At 30.1% G+C, this 20,431-nt stretch overlaps 1 protein-coding gene across 1 annotated transcript; it reads left to right on the top strand.

The window, feature by feature from the left end:
• On the top strand, positions 4,057–7,231 carry LOC105156837 (probable prefoldin subunit 3). The gene is made up of 6 exons (XM_011073072.2): positions 4,057–4,318; positions 5,141–5,198; positions 5,685–5,756; positions 6,137–6,256; positions 6,329–6,430; positions 6,856–7,231. The coding sequence occupies exons 1-6, from the start codon at positions 4,191–4,193 to the stop codon at positions 6,934–6,936; spliced, it is 561 nt and encodes a 186-aa protein (XP_011071374.1). The 5' UTR covers positions 4,057–4,190; the 3' UTR covers positions 6,937–7,231.

The following is a 20,431-nucleotide window of genomic DNA, read 5'->3' as shown; positions in this document are numbered from 1 at the left end:
TCTTTGTATCGGCCTTAATGCCCTTCTAACCGCCCTCATTTTTTATAGGCTAAATTCCATTTTATCCCGTGTCTTTTGTTAAATTAGTAAAAACGTTTCTTGTATTTTGAAAATAGACAAAAAAGTTCCTTCCGATTTCAAAATCTTAGCAAAAAGTTCCATTCTGTTAACAATTGACGAAATGTGGCTGAACGCGCAGGTGGTGCACTTGGTTGTCGATTTCTGCTGTTTTGGTCAATATTTAAGTCATTTTGGACTAAAATACCCTTTATATCTATATATAAGAGACTAAGGCCTTTTTAACTTATTTTGTGTATATTTTTTTTGTCATTATAACTAAAATATGAAATAAGTTACATATAAAATTATTAATTTTTTATTTTTTATTTCAAAAACTTTTAAAAATACCAAAAAGATAAAAATATATATTTTTTTTATACATATTTATATACATTGTTTTCTTTTTTAAACATATATTTATACTAAATATAAAATACCCAAAAATATAAAAAAGTTACATTATAAGAAATAATATACTAAATTTTATAAAAACTATTTTATATACTAATTATAAAAATATTTTAAATAATATACCAAATTTAAATTATTATTTAGGTTAAACTTTTTTTTCATTATATTATTTTTTATAAATAATATTTATATTTAAATTAGTATTGTATATGTTTAAAAGAAAAAGGAGATTCAATAAATATATCAAACAAAATAATAATTAAATATCTAATAATTCAGTTAATTAAAAAAATTAAAACTAAATACGATTAAGTTAATTAAAAGAATTTAAAACTAACTATATCTAATAATTAAATTAATTAAAACTAACTATAATTGAGTTAATTAAATTAAAAAAAAAACAAACAAACAAATTAGGGGCGACGGCACAAGAGGGGACGATGCTCTTTCTTTTGTTTGGGCAATGGCGACATTGCAAGATCTGGGGGCGACAGCCGGGGAGAGGCAGCGGGGGTTGTGGGGCGATGTTGGTTGTAGGGTTTTCTTTTTTTTAAAAAAAATTATTTTTTATAATATGTATTTAAAATTAATAAATTTAAATTCTTATTTTTTTCAAAACAAAATTAAGATCTAATAGTTAAAACTAATTGATTAGATATGACTGCTTTCATATAATCAATAAGGATTCAACTGTCATTAAAAAAAGAATAATATATAATATATAAGGGCACAACGGTTATTTTATCAAAAAATTAACACCGTTAATCGTACTTAACAGATAGGGGCAATTGAGCTGAATTTTTAAAATACAAGGGGGTGTTTTGCCTTATTTTAAATCAGAGGGATTTTTTTACTGAGCTTTTTAAAATATAAAGTTTTTTTCTTTTATGTAATTTAATCTTTTTTTTTTTTTTTTTTTTTTTTTTGTAGTAAATCATGCAAACGGCCTCTTACTTTCTTAATCGAAAAGGGGTTTTTTTCCTATAGATTAGAAATTAATAATCACCTAATTTATTGAAAATAATTGCATTTAAATGGATGGTGTAGAATTAATTATCTGAAATGACAAGGATAAGCACAATGGGGAGAGTGAACTATTCTTGATTTATTCCTATGTCCATAAGTACTGATTTGTTTGTCTCTTGGTAGTTTTCTCTTCTTTTTTTCTTACCTATTTACCTACTTTATGCTTTCCAGAATTCCATAGCTGGTTACTAATTATAGATCCCCCCCCCTCCCCCATTGTATGATTTGATGTGTTATAAATGGATATGGATTTTGGCATTTTCATTTGTGGGATTGAGTTTCTATCACTGTGTTAAAAGTTATAATTATTAGTAATAATGCAATTTAAATATTTAACTTTTATAACGGTTTCAGTATTGCATGTCTGTTATAATTTTATTGCGACAATAATAATTATCGCAGAGGTCAATAATGATTCCTTATAGAGGGTAAAACCTAACCTTCACTCCATTACCAACTTTTGGACTAAATGCTCACTCCCGTGCTAAAAGTTATAAGTTATACGGGTAAATTACAACGAATTTTCTTGAAATTTAACATAATTATAAGTATTTTGTTATTGTTTAAAAAATTATAAATACTTTTCTGATATTTGATAAAAGTACGTATCCTTAAATGAATGTCTGAAATAATCAACTTTGCCCTTATTATATATATTTTAAAAAAAAATTAGAAAATATAAAAAAATCGGACGAAGCAGATGATTTTTTCTTTTTTTTTTAAATTGTAAACAATTTATCCACTTAGTCCCTAAAATAATGTAGAAAACAAAGACATTTTGATAAGTTCATTAAAAAAATAGATTAAAACCTAACGAATTTGGAGAAATTGTTATAAAATCAAGATGGTATTGATGGTTTTTCAAATAGCGAGGAAATATTTATAATTATGCTAAATTTAAAAAAAGCTCTTTGTAATTTACCCAAATTATAACTTTTAATATTCTTGGGAGGGATATAATTATCAAGTTTAGGTTAAATGAAGAATGGGGTGTGCCCCAAATAGAGTCTTGCAGATTAAAGTGATGGGATTAGACAAATATTACCTAACCCCACATTGATATTAAAGCATATTATTGTGTGGAACCCTAAAAAGGGTTCTCTACCATAATAATTAATATATACAAATTTTAATTGGTTGTCACTTTGATTAGCAATGTCTGGCCCTTCATCTCTTAATTTGATTGTAATGTTAGCCTCTAAATAGGGAATCTTGTCCTACAAATGGACCAATTAGGTATAAATCACACCAAGCACTTTGATGTGCTCTGTAACTTGATATGGACCTCATTTTCATTCTTATCTTCCACTGCTGCACCCAACACATTCACGTAACATATTAAGTATTATATGATTATTTTTTTTCAAAAGTTAAATTTTTTAAATAAGATATTCGTTTAACTAATTTGCCAACTGCGGTGTTCTAAGGCAATTAAAAAATAAATAAATATTAATTTAACTAAAAGTAATTAAAAAAGGTTAAAAAATATTAAAAAATTAATTTATTTTTTAATTATAAATAATATAAAAATGTATTTAATATTATTTATGGTAAATAATATAATTTCAACAAATGAATTTATTATATGGAAAATTTAATTCAAATTATAAAATTTATTATTTTTTTAGAATTTTAATATTTAAATAATGACAAATCAGCATTAATGGTCATGTGACATTACACGTGGCTGTAGACATATATAATTTGTTGAAAATTAGTCAATTTCCAAAAATTTGTGTAAAAAATTCTAATTCAAATTATTTCTCATTAATTTTGAAATTTAAAAGACTTAATAAAATAATATAATTACAGAACTAAAACTTATAGTGGTAAAGTTAAAGAATAAAAATAATAATGTTTTAAAAATATACCAAAGGATTATTAATATTGTAATCCATGGATAAATAGTTTGGATTCCCAGGTATCGATTTAATTAAAAATGGGGCAAAAGTTACCCAGGTCCACAAGCAAATCAGCCCACTAGAAGTGATTGGGCTTCTGGACAACAATATATGAAGTCCATTTTACTACAAAAAAGGATTACGTTATGAGGTTGTTCATAATTAAAATTCATGATATATTTATGATTAATTTAGTATAAAAATGCGTGTCCAATTTGTATTTTAAGTCCACGTGGCTAATTTTTGAATCAAAACCCTATAATCGGAACTAGACATTTTTTATGATGATGAGAATAAAAAATAGTTAATTTATAATGGTGTTTGGATATATTGCTTCTTGGTAAATAAAAATTACTTTTTTTAATTTAAGTGTTGATTATAATGAACTTTGGGAAATTAGAGATATTCTCAAAATATAATTATATTTTTTTTCATAGTATACAAAATAGAATTTCCTAATGAAAAAAATTGTCATAATTCTTGATTTAAATGTAACTATATAGTTTTAAGGGTTCAATTATAGATGAAATTAGGGATCCGATTAAATTGATTGGGCTGGTTACTTAGCCCACCAAGATAAGCCCATTACGAAAGTAGGCCCAAATAGAGACTCGCATTTCAGTAGACTTCAGCTCAAGTATGGGTGAAAGAGAATCACGCTTACTGGAATCCTCCTCTAACACCACCGTCATCATCGCTAAAAGAGAAAAGGAAAAGAAATCAACATAGAGAGAGAGAGAGAGAGTAGAGAGAACACAGAAACACACTACACTGTATCTATAGGCGGCGGAAATGTCAACTTCAGCAAGCGCGACGGAGAGGAGAGGGATTCCGGCGGCGGCGTTTGTTGAAGATGTTCAGACCTACCTCTCTCAGCTAAATCTCGACGCCAACGCCGCCCTTGCATTTTTACAAGAGAGGTTTTTAACTATTTTTCCTGTCTAGAGATGCATATATTCAGTTCTGTCCTGCAAGTTATGCTCAGCAATTAGATCACTTTTTATTTCTTAAGTAAACATAGATTCTGCATTTTGCTGTACTTTAAATTGTGGAAGAAGCTTAGTATTGAAGTGAGTGGGAAAGTTCTGGTTTTTTTTTTTTTTTCTTTTGGAATTTGATGGAAATGCTGAATTGTGCAAATAATTTGCTCTGCATTAAACAGGATGACGGATGCTATATTGAGAGTTCTAGAATGTGAATGCTGTCAAAGAAATTAATAAGTTACTCAGATAAGGGAACAGAGATTGAATGTTTTGATTTATACTTCAGGGAATTGGATGTTTGGTAATAGACGATTTTCTTAGTTCTGTGTGTGATTAGCAAGGTTTGGTTTCTGGCTCTAATAGGCATTTCTGACTTCTCATTTGATGACCTATGAATTTATGGAATCTGAGGCCTAATATTTCTTGCAAACTGTAGCCCAATAGGAAATTGATCTTTATTGATTCTCTCGATATTTTATGTGCTGCTTTTTTATGCCAGGTGCAAAATGTTCCAACTTTAATCCATTCCGGTATTCTTTAGTGGGGTTTATAGTAGGCTGTTAAGAGTGTTGCAGATAATGTCAGTACTAGTTTTTGCAAAGATTTGTATTTGTATGACCTTCCTGTCAAGTTGGTATTGTTGGTCTATCCACTGTTCTCCTGAAACATGCCGAAGCACTAGGATTATGTGTTGCCTGTAAGCTCACATTCTTTAATTTTGGTTTTTCTTATTACTTTTTTTCTGTAAATGCACGGTAGACTTCAGCAATACAGAGTGGTGGAGATGAAACTTCTTGCACAGCAGAGGGATCTTCAGGTATGCACATTTTCTTGCACGCTTGCCATTTTCCTTGATGCAGGTACTGGGGTTTGACTTTTTCTAACTTTATAGGAAGGAAAGTTATTTGGTACTTTTATGGGCCAATCATTGCATCTTTCCATTCCCTAACTGGTATGCATCACAAGTGTCCTGCTGGCTTTAGCTTTTCTTGTGATCTAGTTGGGTATATGCTGGTTTTGTTTAATCCTAGCGTCTGCTGCTGATACTAATTCCAAGAAAGAAAGTTGACGCTTGTTTTGAGCACTTTACACCAGCATTGTGCCTCAGTCTAATATTTAGGATAACAAATTTCTGAGCTTATTGCATGAAGCCACAACCTGGAAATATGCAGTTGCCTATATCCTGAACTTAAGAATCAATAACTACATTTTTGAGGGAAAAGTTTCTTTTGATTTGGCATTTACAAAATCTACTTCTTGCACTGGGAAATCTGAGAGCCATTTGTTTATGATAAAACAACAGGCAAAAATACCTGACATTGAAAAATGCTTGGACGTCGTTGCAACTTTGCAAGCAAAGAAGGGAACTGGTGAGGTTTGTTCTTAAACTTTTAACTGTTTCTTGGAGTATTTTCTTCACCTTGTGATTTTTGTCATGCAAGTTACTGAAATTATTTGCACTAAATTGAGAAAAAGAAGTGAATTTATATATGTTTGATATGCATGTCTTTAAAGGGAGAAACAGACTTTCAGATATACTAAATTGCTTCAAACAACTTTTCCTTCTTATTCTAGTAGTCTTCTGGATTTTTTTCAATACTAAAGCTAATTTCACGAAGTGCTTATGAAATATATCGTGTCAAATATTAACTCCGTACATCATACAAATATTTAGCTAAAGATTGTTACTGTACTTCCATTGCATGATTTTGATAATTGAGCTGTTTGTGTTCATCAGCTTGATGTTGGTTGCAGGCTATTGTTGCCGATTTTGAAGTATCCGAAGGCATTTATGCTCGTGCTCGAGTCGAAGAAGCAGAATCTGTGTGTCTATGGCTTGGAGCAAATGTCATGCTGGAATATTCATGTGAAGAGGTATTACTTGTTCAAGACTTCTCTTCAATAGTTGCCTTTGGCATATGAGATCTCAAAAACTTCATTCTGCAGGCAACTGTGCTCCTTCAAAAAAATTTGGAGAATGCCAAAGCAAGTTTAGAAGTTCTTATTGCCGATCTACAATTCTTAAGGGATCAAGTGACAATTACTCAGGTAATGTGTGGGCATTATCTTCAAAGACATTTGAGAAATGTAGATGGAGAATTTCTAATTTCTAAGGAATCAAGTGATAGTGAATTGGGTTATTTGTGACATGTTGCAACAGTTTTTGCGCTGTTATGATGGATGTTTTTCGTTCAATCATAGATATACATATCAAAGTTTAAAATGTCAGTTATTATCCTTTTTCTTTTTTATTCTTGTTTGGCTTCTGAGTTGTTCAGTTAGAAGTCACCATTGGCACAGATGTTCATTACAGTTATAGGCGTAACACTTTCACCTATTTTAAAGTTATAGTATTCCGGAAAGATAGAATGTAGCATTATGTGTAAAGTAGAGATCATGCTAAATTGTTATTCCACTGTCGATGGTTTTATGTCATATTTTTAGTTTTCCTTTTTATATTGTGCATTGGTCAGGTTACTATTGCTCGTGTGTATAACTGGGATGTTCATCAACGAAGACTCCGCCAAACTGCTGCTTCTACCTCAGAGTCATGAGAATTTCAATGTGGGTGGTGGGGCTCGGTTTTTTTGTCTAGAGTATGCTCAAGTCTTCCCTTTCATGCTGGCCACTTATCTCTTTTTTATCAAGATAATCACTATTCAGTCAAGCTGCTGGTTCAAAATTTTGGCGTGTCGGAGTAAAGAACAATATTTGCTTGGGATGTTTGATTGTCTATTATAGTTAAACTTTATCCCAAACATATGATTTGAATCTATTGACCTGTCATGTTGTAACTTTATGAGTCCTACATTTCTTCGTATTGTATGATTGATCTCTTTTCTACTGTTAGACCTAGTTCTTTCCCTTTCATCCTTTTCTTTAGTGCTACAAGCACTGTGCACCTGTAGGCCATTGAATTTAGATTCTTGGTGACTGTTGAATGGGTCCGTCTAAGCTTTATAAGGAAGATGTCATGCTTTAGTTTAAATAGTGAATTATCTATATTATTTCATGGCCATTTACAGAAAGTGAGCACTGGCTTCTTAACCAACAGTTGTCCCCTTTCTCAGAAAAGTAGGCCTTTGGAATGTACATCTGTTGTCTACATCTTGACTCCACTTTGGCTTGGGAGCTCATCTCTTGGTGGGATGAACCACATTGTCTAGCACCATGGTGGTAAGAAAATCTCCCATTTTGGCATTAACAAGATTGGCAACTGGATTCTTTGAAGATATCTTGTATCATGATGTGTGTCCGATCATACAAAATGCTTGTAATATTATCGTGACAAGTAATATGGGTGTGACCGTGATGGTTGATATTTGTTTAATTCTGATCTATAACTAATCCACAATCCATGGTAGTTAGTGAATCGTTTTCCATCTTTAGGTCTGTTTGTAAGACGACTACTTAGTCAATGCTAGACCGCATTGAAGGGGACCATTTGTTTATCGTTCTTTGCTAGGATTTATTTATATTATAGGTGGGATTGCAAGAAAAAGGCAGCAGAAAACAACTAGAGTGAATGAGAAAGGCATTGTTTGGGATGGTTTTATAGTACAAGAGATGCGGCCTTTGAATTTTGACTTAGAATTGTCTTGGACATGGGTCTTTCTCTTGGGTTTCTGAATGCTTGTTGTTGACAGCCGAATTGAACAACTGGAAATGTTCACATTGTGCTCGAAATCTGTGGCTCATTTGGAGACCACTAGGTTTCAAGAACGTGTCTTTTGGTTACAGAATGGTGTAGCATGTCATATGGCTACAGTGCAACAGTTTTTCACATTATGGTACCATGACAACTTGAAAATATCGAATAAATACCTAATAAAGAAGCATTCATTAGTATCTGATATGATTGCAAATTGTAAGAATTTAACCTTTTTTTCTTGGCTATATTTGTATGAGCTTAGAGTAATAAGTTCCATCTCATATTTTTTAAATCTATTTTTGCACTTAAAAAGTTTCTTTATCTTCTAAGATCCAAGTGGGTTAGGCCAATGATTTAACTGTCCGATATAATTACGGATATGCATTTGATAACATTGTCGATTTCCTTCATTTGGATTAGAACATGAGTGCTCCATTGATTTAATAGTTTGAAGAACCAAGTGGAAAGAGGGATGATTTGGAGGAACATAAAGTGAAAATAAGAATGAATAAAATGGTTAGTTTCATTTACATTTACATTTTCTCATACATGATTTTTTTTATACAAATTATTCTTGGTTGTTAGATAATTATACATATATTCATTTAAAACATTTACATTGTCTACACAAAATTATTCATACTTTTTGAAAATTTATACATACATTCCCGAGAAAAATGAATATTATGACGCAAACTATTTAAATACTTTTTGATTGTTAAGGATCGTTTCTATAGAAATAATTTGTGCAAACAAATTATAATTTAGGGGTGTAAATTTAATAATCTTCAAATAAAAAAAGAAAAAAAGCATTATAGTTGGGCGAAATTCCAAAATAAGTGAATCGGAGTGAAGAAACAATAAATAGAAGAGAGATGCGTACACGCAAAACGAGGGTGATTTTGTCCAGACCCGACCTCATCTCTGTTGTGTTTGACGCCTTCAACTTTCTAAATTCAATCAATCATATTTATTCATTTATAATATATATTTATATACACACACACATTTTCTCTCTAATTTTGGAAAAAATTATCTCATAAAATAATTATATACAAAATTCATCTTCAAAGAAACACATTTATTTATTTTAAGAATAAGTAAAATAAATAGGAGTATATGGCTTACATTAAAATATCGAACTCACTTTTTTATCAACTTAGTTCAGTTTTTCATGTAGATAAATTATTTATTTTCTCAAATTCTAGAAATTCTTTCACAATATACCTTAAACAAACCAAGTCCACAATGTAACAGGTCCCCCCCAAAAAAAAAAAAATTCATCCAAATATGTATTTGTTTGTGACAAATTTTTCAAAATATATCTAAAAATTAATTACCAATTATATGGATTCTTAACACTCAGAGTGCAACCTAATATCGTTACACTTTTATTTTAAATTCAAACACAAAATAAAAAATCATTTTCAAATCATCGGAAACTTATCTCATAAAGAATCACTTACCGACATTGCAAAAGCCAAAACAAAAGCATTCAATTTTGGGAACGAATAATAATAATTATTATTATTTAAACTATAAAAATAGGAGATGAAAGAACAAAAAGCTGTTGACTTTGACTTTGATGATGGTGCAGTGATTATATATATTATATACATAGATGATGGTGCATTAATTATATATATATATATATATACATATTAGTTGTTATCACACATCATTTCTTGTGTATATAATAAATAATTATTTATATTTCAAAATATATAATAAATAAAAATATATCATATTAAAAAAATAATAAATATATGAAACAAAACTAATTTCAAAATATTATCGACACAAATTTTTTTTGGTATGAGTAAGAGTTTCGTATTAATATAGATAGATTATGCATATTATATAAATGAGAAGAAAAATTTATATAGGTGTTGTTAAAAATATATAAAGATATTTTTGATAATTTAAAAAATTAGTGAGTAAGTAAAAAATGAATTTTTTTAATATAGTATAAAGTTTATTCTAATAGAAAAGAAAGAAATCATTAGGGGTATTGTTTAGAGGGAGAGGGAGAGTGGGCGCAATCATCGGTGAGTGTTCAAACTTCTAGACGCCCTATAGTCAACTTTTCTTTTTCTCTTTCAATTTTTACTTTGTTTATTTTTTCTCTACCATCTTTGTTTTAATTATCACATCATTCTTTGTCCTTCACTATATTTTCGATGAATTTTATTTTTAATATACCAATTTTATTCTTAAATTATAGGATTTATTTGAAGAATCGAATTTAGCATGACTAAACTTATCATTCACAGAATTAAAATTATAATTTTTATTTATGCTCTCATTTGAAGAAAGTTTATTATTACGTATGAATAAAAGTCATTTAAATAAAAATCGATGTAAAAATCAATTATAGAAATTACTTTTGTCATGACAAATATTTTTTTATATTGACTCTTATCCAATATTTTAATCATATTTAAAAAAATTATAGCCAACAATCGTATAATTATTTATTTTTAATCATAATAAATAATTATACTGTTGTAATGATTTCCAGCCAACATTTCGCATATACTGCACTACTACTGTTCCAGTGAGGTATAAAAATGAAGATAGGGATACGCAGAACAAAATTAAAAGAATTTGATTGTACAAAAAGTCAAACAAGTTGTATGTATATCTGCAGGCTTTGGTTTGGCATATCATCATTTTGATGGAGGAATTATTTAATTATATAAATTTGTGCTCAATTATAAATATCGTTTCCGAGTTGGAATCTCAAGCCATATATCCTCTATTTTCAAACATTCAATGTTTTTTAAGGTATGTATGTGTTTTCTTAACTTTTAAGCTTGCAATATTAACACATTAACAATTACATTGTATTCCTACAAGATTTGATGTAATTATACATAAATTTTTTATGGTTTAAAAAATTATATTTAATATTCTTGATATTTATTCTTATCTAATAAGTAGATCCCTACATTTGTCAAAGTTCACTGAATTTATTAATATTAGCAAAATGTTGAATGACAAATTAATTTACCTCCAATTTGATTTATTACTCACTTATTGTGGTTCAAACAAATCTTTTTAACCAAAATATCTTTATAAAGGTGAATATTCACCTTCTCACGTATAATTACATCAAATTAATCTCAGGAGAGGACGATGTAATTATCCTTTATATTAATCGCGAAAGTAATATATTTGCAATGAAGGAATAAATTAAATAAACAAAAATTTATATTTTTCATCTTCCCAAGAATTATTAATTATGTGTATATATAATTATCCTGCCCTCCCTTTTGTGTCTTTAATTCTGCAAAATAGAGTAGAGTGTAAATAGCTTATTCTGAATGGTTAATTAATGGTGTAGCCGAAAATAGGCTATTCCTAGAATTATCAAAGAAAAAGCTATAAATTAAATAACTTGTTTGAATATAATGGTGTGGATGGCCACTATTGGTGCAACACCAACCCCCTATCTGCTTAATTAATTAAATGCATTCATACTATTTAATTTAAATCATCATTAGTTTTAAAATCAAGATATATATATATATATATGAGTGTGAGTGAAGAAAATATATAAATAAAATCTCAATATATATAATTACACATTAATTTATTTAATTAAATCTCTTTCTCTCTCTCTCTCTCTGGGGTTGGGGGGAGGCTGATTCCGAAGCATCTCCAATGTTGAAAAGAATTGTGAAAGATTTAGAGTTAGGTAGAGAGGTTGACTATGGAAGGCTATACATACATACATTACTTCTCTCTAAAACCTCTCTTCATATCTATATGTAATTAATATTCTGATCACAACCCTTAAATATTATTATTTGATATGATGGAATAATTAGTGGTTAGATGTGTGTGTGTATATATATATATATATATATATATATATATATATAGTAGAATCTCATGAGACAGTTTATTTTTATAACCAGCAGCAGCAGCTCAATAATTGCTCTAAGTTTGATTATTTTAGTAACTGTCATGTAATGGATGATGAGAACAGTTTGTCTACCTACAAACACAAGACATGCATCATTCACTAACTATACATATATATATATATATATATATATACTCATCAAGTAATAATGGAGTTCATATATATATATATATATGTGTGTGTGTGTGCAAGATTGGAGTCAAAAAAGGGATAAATATTCAATGAAACAAGAATTAGGGTTTGATTTCTATATGTTTATAATTAATTGATTGGGTAATCAATTTTGATTGATTCCCCAAATTTATTGGTAGGTCATGTTTGGGGCAAAGAGTTTGATATATATATATATAAATTGAAGGGAATCTAGCTAAGAATTTGGTGGTTGGTAAATACTATTTTCTCCTAGATTCTTATGTTTCCCATTTTCTTTCTAAATGTCCTAAAAAATAAAACTATATTTTCTTGGAACTCACTAAAAAAAGAAAAAATATGCCATACACTGTATAAATCACTACAACTTAATAAAATCATGGCAAATCAAATATGATTTATCATGGTCAAATAAAACTGGTATAAAACTTTAAGTTTTAACCGTAGTTAGTCAACATTTGTCATGATTTTATCTCTACTCTACTCAAAATCTTTTTCATATTTTTTAAATGTAATTGATGTTTCAGGCTCGTTTGCTGAAACAACAATTAATTGCCCCGCAACCATCGCTAACTAATATTTGTTATAATTTTTTATTTTTAACAATAATAATCGTTAACTATAACGAAAAGTCGTATTTTTTCAAGCAACTTTACTTACGGACGACCATCTTAACCTATATATTGTGTGTATTTGTGTGTAGATAGATCTTAAATTGTGGCATCTTTTATGAGTTTAAGTAGCCAAAAAGTTGAGACTACACAACTACATAGTTGTAAGTTCCATGTCTTACGATTATGTGTATATATACATATGTTGACTTTTATAACTGTTTATTTTTAAGTTTTGTTTGAATATAGAGATAATTATACTATCCTTTCATGAGGTTTGTTGTAATTATACCCTTATGGTAGGAAAAATTATATCTAGTACTACAAAAGTTTGCTTCTGTCTAACAAATAAGTCTCACATTATTTAAAATTTATTGAATTTGTTGATATTAAAAACAAATGAATGAAAATAGATTTTTGCCATCTATTGATTTATTACTGATTTGTTACAGGTCAAACAAATCTTTTATGATGTAAACTACCTTTATAACGGTGAAAATATACCTCCTCACATGAATTGATGTGTGAAGATGTATAAGGATAATTTGATTCATAAAAATATTTATTTGACCTGCAATAAATTAGTAATAAAATATGAAAGATTTACGTTTAATTATATCAAATATCAAAATAGGAGAATGTGACTCTTATATATTGATTGATTTGAATGCATTATATAATGTAATAAATTGTATATAAGAAGAAAAAAAAAACATAGAAAAAAGGCAATAATAGGCGGCAGTTATAGGGTGCATTAGCATAGTAGTAAAGGGTACAGAAAGCAACTTTTTAACTAAGTTGGGCATCATCAATCATTCTTTCCCTTAATTTTAGGTGTGGGTAAAAAAAAAAAAAAAAATGTTGAATTGAAATTAGAGTCTGGACCATTTGATTTTATATAGCTACCCATTGTGACTGATTTTGAAAGCAGGGCGGCCTAAATGCTCTCTTTTCTCATACAATTTACTTTATTATATGGTTAAAAACACATTAATATATATTAAATATTCCTTTGTCTCATAAAGAAATATTAAGATTTTTTTTTATTTATAAAAAAAGTCATTTTTCAAATAGTGTGTGTGTGTGTGTTTTGGATGTTAATTGTATCAAATATATTAAGGTTAATTACATTTATTATTAATTTTTGAAGTATATTTTGTTTCAACAACACCCTTTCAGAGTTCAAAAAGTACTAAAAAGGTTTATCGTTCTTAACAACGTTAATAATTCTATTAAATTGGACTGATGTGGAGCTGCCATAATTAATTATTTATGACTGTTGGAGTTTTCTCGACATTTTTACCACCCTAATCACTTATATGTAACATGGACCTTTTTGGTACGTACGTTTTGAACTTTAGGGGCTAATTACGACACAAAGCATACTTGGAGGATGTAAGCATATAATTAACCTGATATTATTCTCAAATGCAATGATATATTTATATTAAGAAAGATTATCTCCAATTAGAGGACGTCCATTGTTTTTTTTTTTCAAATTATTATTATGTAATTAAAAAAGAGAATATTTCAGTAAAGTTGAGAGGTTGCAAGAAAAGTTTGGAAACGTAGGGTGTCAACAAAGCTTTAATTTAATAACACAAGAAAAGTTAATGAAATGAGTTTGGTTGGATGTATGTGTGTGTATGTATGTATGTTGATGAGAGATGAATTGGAGTTGGAGTTGGGAGTTTTGTGGTAACAGTGTGAGGGTTGGTAGTCTTAGGTGAGTGAGTGTTGCAAGTTTCATGTGCAATAATAATATCTACTTTTTGGACACACATCTCATCATTGCATGACGTTGTAATAAGGTAAAAACGACTGTACTATGTATATATCAATCTACAATTCTATTTGTGCTTCTCTTTTATTATGCTTTTTTCTTTAAAAAAATTTGTGCATATATATACATATACATACATTGTGATATTCAGAATATTATACGTTAAATAAGCAGTTCGATTTTAATTTTCTATTGTAAATTGGTATCATATTTCGTATTGTATTTTATAATTGTGGATTCAAAATGTGAAATAAGAGGATGAGGGTGATGCCTATAGAACTATATATATGGATACATACACACATTGAGAAATGTACATTGAACTTTGTTTGGGGTTGATGCGGATAACGCTTTTCGCCGCATAGTTCAGAATTTTGTTTATTTGATTTTATTGATTATGAAATTTTTATTTTTGGGTCTTATAACTTTAAAAAAAAATAATATTTTTTGTTCTACGAAATTTTTTTATTATATATTTTAATGTAAAATATAGGGTGCTTAGTACGTGGTCATTAAAGCCTATATACTTTTGGTCCTCTTAGATACATAAAGTTATTGATCCGAATTTTATCAATATGTGAATATAAACCTTAATAATAGTTGTCATTGAAATAATAATAAATATAATGATGGGGGGGGGGGGGGTTATAAAAATTTGCTTACAATAGTGTTGAGTGTTGAATGAAGTAAAAGAAGGTATAAAGCTTTGGTAGCAAGTTTGAGATGGAGGTGGAAATGGTGAAGTAGTTTAATGTTGGTGGATTCCTCAGGTGACGGCCCCTACCCCTGCCCATGAGATCGACAAGACAAGCAAGGAGAAATTAAGGACTCTATTAATTAATTCTCACTACATTTAATTCATCCTCTCTCATCACTCATCACTCATCACTCATCACATCCACACCCTTTAATTTTTAACATGTACTATATATGTATGTATATATATTCGTACCCTTGCACCTCAATATTCGTTGTTATGTGAAACTCAGTTGAAATTAATTTTTGTTTCATTAATATTGATGATGTGGTCATAAACGATCATACGTGTTAATTGTTAAGCAATCAAAGTTATGACACCCCAACCTGCAACACAATTGATTCAATTCGAGTGAAGGAAATCTTACTTCACTATTTTTTTAATAATTTTTTTTATGGGATATTTATATAATATTATTTATTATTGTAAGAAGAACTTCATCGACCCATCACATGCTACGAGGTCCATGAATTCACACTCATCGCCCGCGATTGGAATTTTTATTCGTAATGTGTCCCTACATGCGCATGATCTTCCTACTCGTTCGTGTGATAAATTTGCTATTCCTCCTTTAATTCAAAATGGTGAGATAATTATACGCCCATCTTTGGAGATGATTCATGAGGGTTCTCAGTCGTGGGCATTCACGGAGGTGGATTACTTCCTTAATAGGAAATCGTAGTTCCATCATCTTAGTCAGCTTGTTCGTTCCATTTGGCCGGCTGTTAAGGACGTCATTGCTACAACAAATGGGTTCTATTTCTTCTAATTTAAGACTGAGGCGGCCATGAAAGAGGTTACTGAAGGGGGATCATGGTTGCCTCAAGGACAACCCATCGTACTACAGCAGTGGGAACCAAGCATGGTGCTACGAAAGCATAAGCACACCCAGGTTCCCACCTGGATTAAGCTCCACTACTTGCCGATGGAATTACAGAGGGTTGACGATCTCTATACAGCAGCTAGTGGCATTGGTAGGCTGCTTTACCCGGATGCAATAACAATTGTATGCACAAGATTGAATTTCGCTCGTGTTTGTGTCATGTTGGATATTTCTTCGAAACTATTCATGAAGGGAATGATACGATCGCCTAGAAACTGGATGGTGGTGTGTTCTCTAATGCGGCGGCCTATACTCGTTTCGGTCCTTCGAGCCCCAAGGTAGGTTGGTCTTTACTACTCTTGAGGCTTTTCAAGATACTACACAATATCTTCATTCTTTGGCTAGCTATATTGGGTAAATTGTCGACCTTAGACAAATCTTGCCTGAACCAATTAGGTGGGACATGTATCTCGTGTCATGATGGGCACCTTGAGACTCATTTCCATCTTTTCTCAGATTTGTTTCTCTGGCTTATGTATCAACATAATTCTTTTACATGTGCGACTCGATTGGCCCAATTGAGATTGGGGGACGAATATCACTTGGGCATCGGTGAAGTGGAGAAGATGGCATGCACTGAGTGCGGCGTATCTTGCACTTCTGGCTTCACTTGTGTACCACCTTTGGCAGGAGCGTAACTGCAGGAGATTTAAGTATGTGGAACGATCGCCAACTATTTCAGGGAGCATTGTGGTAGAGGAAGTTATATAGAAAGTGCTTAGTGTTGTTAGTACTATAGCGCTTTATAGACTTTGGAGGATTCTTTGGCTTGTACAGGACAATGTCTCTTGATTGTATTGTACTTCTGTACTTTCTTTAATTTTAATGAAATTTACCATTACCTGAAAAAAAGAAGGTAGAAAAGGCGAGAAGGGCTTCACAGACTTTCTCCTAGTCGTGACCCAAGAAAGCAAAAACCAAAGAAAAGAACCAGTTCATTGAAGGCCTGGAGAGCCAATTCCACCGTGGTGGTCAGCTAGGCACGCGTTCCAAGTGAAAAAATACAACTAAGAGAAGAAGTTAAGAAAGAAGGTTCAGAAGGATAGTCCCGTAACAGAGAAAGACTCTCCAGGTTAGGATAGACCTCTTGAAGATCCCTCCAACTAACTAGATAAGAACACATAGGATGCTTATCCATAGAGGAACTGCCTCCTCAACCTTTTCGGAGATCAGGCACCCTCGTTGCTAGGGGACTTCGACTAGAGAAGCAGGTTTAGTCCCTTGAAGAGGGAGACAACTATTTGAATACTCTCAAGAAATTTTTATCACCCATTGTCATTTTTATTCACAATCTTTCATCATACGTTATTGCAATTGGCTCGCATTCTCTCTTTTTAATATTATTATTTCAACATTTGATGTTGACTTGGGCGTTGGAGTTCTAATATTATTTTTTGTATGTTTCCATTTCTAAAGCTTGCAAAAAATTTTAGCTCACTAAGGAGTTCAAGCCCATCAAAGAATTGAGTCGTGTGATTTTTGCATGCATCATACTTAATGAGGACGAATCAGTAATTATGTTGATTTCCAAATGTTTTCTCCTTAGACCTTTATGGAATTGTGATTCCTGACATGTATTTTCTTTTCTTTTATATACTTTTTATAGTTATAGCAGTATATGTATATTGGTGAAATACTAATTTAATACATTAATATTTATAAATGAATCAATAGATTCAAAATAAATAAAGAAATAAGAGGATTAGGGGTAGTTTTTGTGAATCATAATAAGGCTTTGAATTAATAATGATTACAAAAGTTTAGAGTTAATTGTACCCAAATTAAGGATGTACGTAGATGATGATCATGTAATGAAAAAGTTGTTACATTTGGGGAGGAAAAGAGGAATGAAGGGGGAGGGTAGGTTGAGTTGGTGACACGAAAATTGAGTCAGCAAAGGTACGTACTCCATGTCTGGACCACACGTGCTGTGCTTTCTTACTCCACACGCTTCTCCTACACAACAACGCGCTAATTACAATTTAAAAAAAAAGAAAAAAAGAAAAGAAAAGTGAGGAGATTTGAAATGATTGGGGAAATGGGAGGGGATGGATGGAGTTTAATCACCATAATAGTAATAATAATAATAATGGATGGAAAGCATGCAAGTATTATTATGGGTTTAAAAGGTGAGGTGAAGTGGGCCCTATCAAATGAATCCCAACCATCCCATCCCATCCCATCCTCATCATACAGAAATCAATGTGTAATTTATGTGAATACTTTCCAATCAAATCAACCACTTAAACGCGTAATATCGACTTCACCTATACCTTTACTTGTAATTTTTTTTAAAAAAAAAACCCAACTCAGAGAAAATCTCAATTTTGGCTTATGTTACTCATTTATTTTTAATTAATTCATACGCGACATGCTCCTCCTCTCTATTACATTATAAGAAATTACGTTATTAGCTACAACATAATTTTTTTGCTACGAGGTTTTGTAATATTAAAATTCCTTTCTAATTATAGAGTGAAATTATTTTATTTCTAATGTTAATATTTGAAATCACAACAACTTAAATTTTTTATTTCTTGCTAAATTTGTTGTTCCCTACTGATAAGTTTGTTTTCCTTTCTAATTTTTCTACCTATTGACATAACTTTTATTAGGGTAAATTGCATAACACCCCTGTATTTTTGGTAAAATAGTGCGAAAACTCTTGTGTTAATTTTATAGGCAAAATTCCCCTATATTATTTAAAATACAGTAAAAAAAAGTCCCTATTCATTAGAAATTAACAGAGAGTGTTTAACACTTGCCTATTGCACAAGTGGGCATCGTTTTTGGCGTTTTTCTTGAGTTACTTTATGTATGCAAATTAATGTTCATTTTATCCCCTTTTTGACATGTAAATATATTTTAATAAATAAAATAAATTATTGGTTATTTAAAATATTATTAAATTTAAATATATTTTAATAAATTATATTATTTATAAAATATATTACTTAAATATTAAAATACCTAAAAAAATATATAATTTTTTTAAAAATTAAAAAATCACCATACAAACGTAAATATACTAAAACTCACATTCTAAAATTAAATGTTGGATATATATATATATAAATATTAATTATTATTTAATTTTAAATATATTTATTCATAAAATATATTAATTAAACATTAAAATGTTATATCAATTTTTTAAAATTATATTATTTAATATAAATAATTATTTAAATTAAATTATCATTATAAGTATTTTAATAAAGTTTTATTTATTTTTAAAATTTAAAAAAATTAGTTTTACTCGCTTTTTAAAAAAAAAAAAATTGTCACCTCCTTGCCGTCGACAGCCACCCACGCTACGTCGCCCACCACCAACGCTTCTTCGCCCTTCACCGACCACCATCAACCTGGATTTGGGCGATGGCGACGGCCCAACGACATGGGCAACCATCATCGCCGAGGGACGGCCACCCCTTTTGAGCTGGGGGACGATGATGTTGCCTAGTTGTGAGTGGCAGCGCATTGCCGGAGACTGCGACTACGCATCACTAGCTGTCTCTATTGTATATATAATGTGTATATATATTATAGGCGAATTGCATATTATCCCCTATATTTTCAAAAGTCAGCTGAAAACTTTTCTATGTTCTAGAAATAGGCAAAAAAAAACCTTTTATTTTCTAAAAATTCTGCGCAAAATCCTTTTCCCGTTAGAAGTTAACAGAAGGTGAAGTCTGCTCGCAGGTGGTGCAAGTGGACATGATTTTTTTTTTTTTTTTGTAGATTTTGAGACTCTTTTTGCTATAAAAATTAATATAAATACCCCTATATTGTATTTTAAACTAACATAATCAGATATACTTATTTTAACTTTATTTTTAATTGATTCTTATTGCATTTTCATTGCTCTAAAAAATTAAATAATTATATTTTAAATCATATTTATTTAAAAATTAAATACAACAATATTTTTTTATATATTTATAATTTAAATAAAAAATTAAATTAAAATCAAATACAAAAAATAATATATTTTAATTTAATTAGTATATAAAAAATTTAAATTAATAATTATTTTAATTTTGTTTATTGAATATAAATAATTTAAAGTATGAGATTTAAATTTAAATTAATTTTTCTTTTCCTTAAATATATTTTTAAATTTATAAAAAATGAAAAAAAAAACGATCTCCCAGGTTGGGGGCAACATCATCGTCGCCCCTATCTACGATGGGCGGCGCAAGGGGGCGACACCGCTGTCGGCACCCTTTGTGTTGGCGACTTAAGATGGGGGTGGAGGGGGGAAAAGTGGCTTGGTGGTGGGG

Source organism: Sesamum indicum, linkage group LG3 (assembly GCF_000512975.1).
Source record: "Sesamum indicum cultivar Zhongzhi No. 13 linkage group LG3, S_indicum_v1.0, whole genome shotgun sequence".
NCBI lineage: Eukaryota > Viridiplantae > Streptophyta > Magnoliopsida > Lamiales > Pedaliaceae > Sesamum > Sesamum indicum.
Note: the sequence above shows the minus strand (reverse complement) of the source record. Positions and strands in the feature narration are given on the sequence as shown.

Bases quoted from the DNA above. Each gene is read 5' to 3' on its own strand.
- LOC105156837 (XM_011073072.2), top strand. From the start codon at position 4,191: ATGTCAACTTCAGCAAGCGCGACGGAGAGGAGAGGGATTCCGGCGGCG. The intron at 4,319-5,140 runs GTTTTTAACTAT...AATGCACGGTAG, and splicing joins CTTGCATTTTTACAAGAGAG to ACTTCAGCAATACAGAGTGG. The intron at 5,757-6,136 runs GTTTGTTCTTAA...TGTTGGTTGCAG, and splicing joins CAAAGAAGGGAACTGGTGAG to GCTATTGTTGCCGATTTTGA.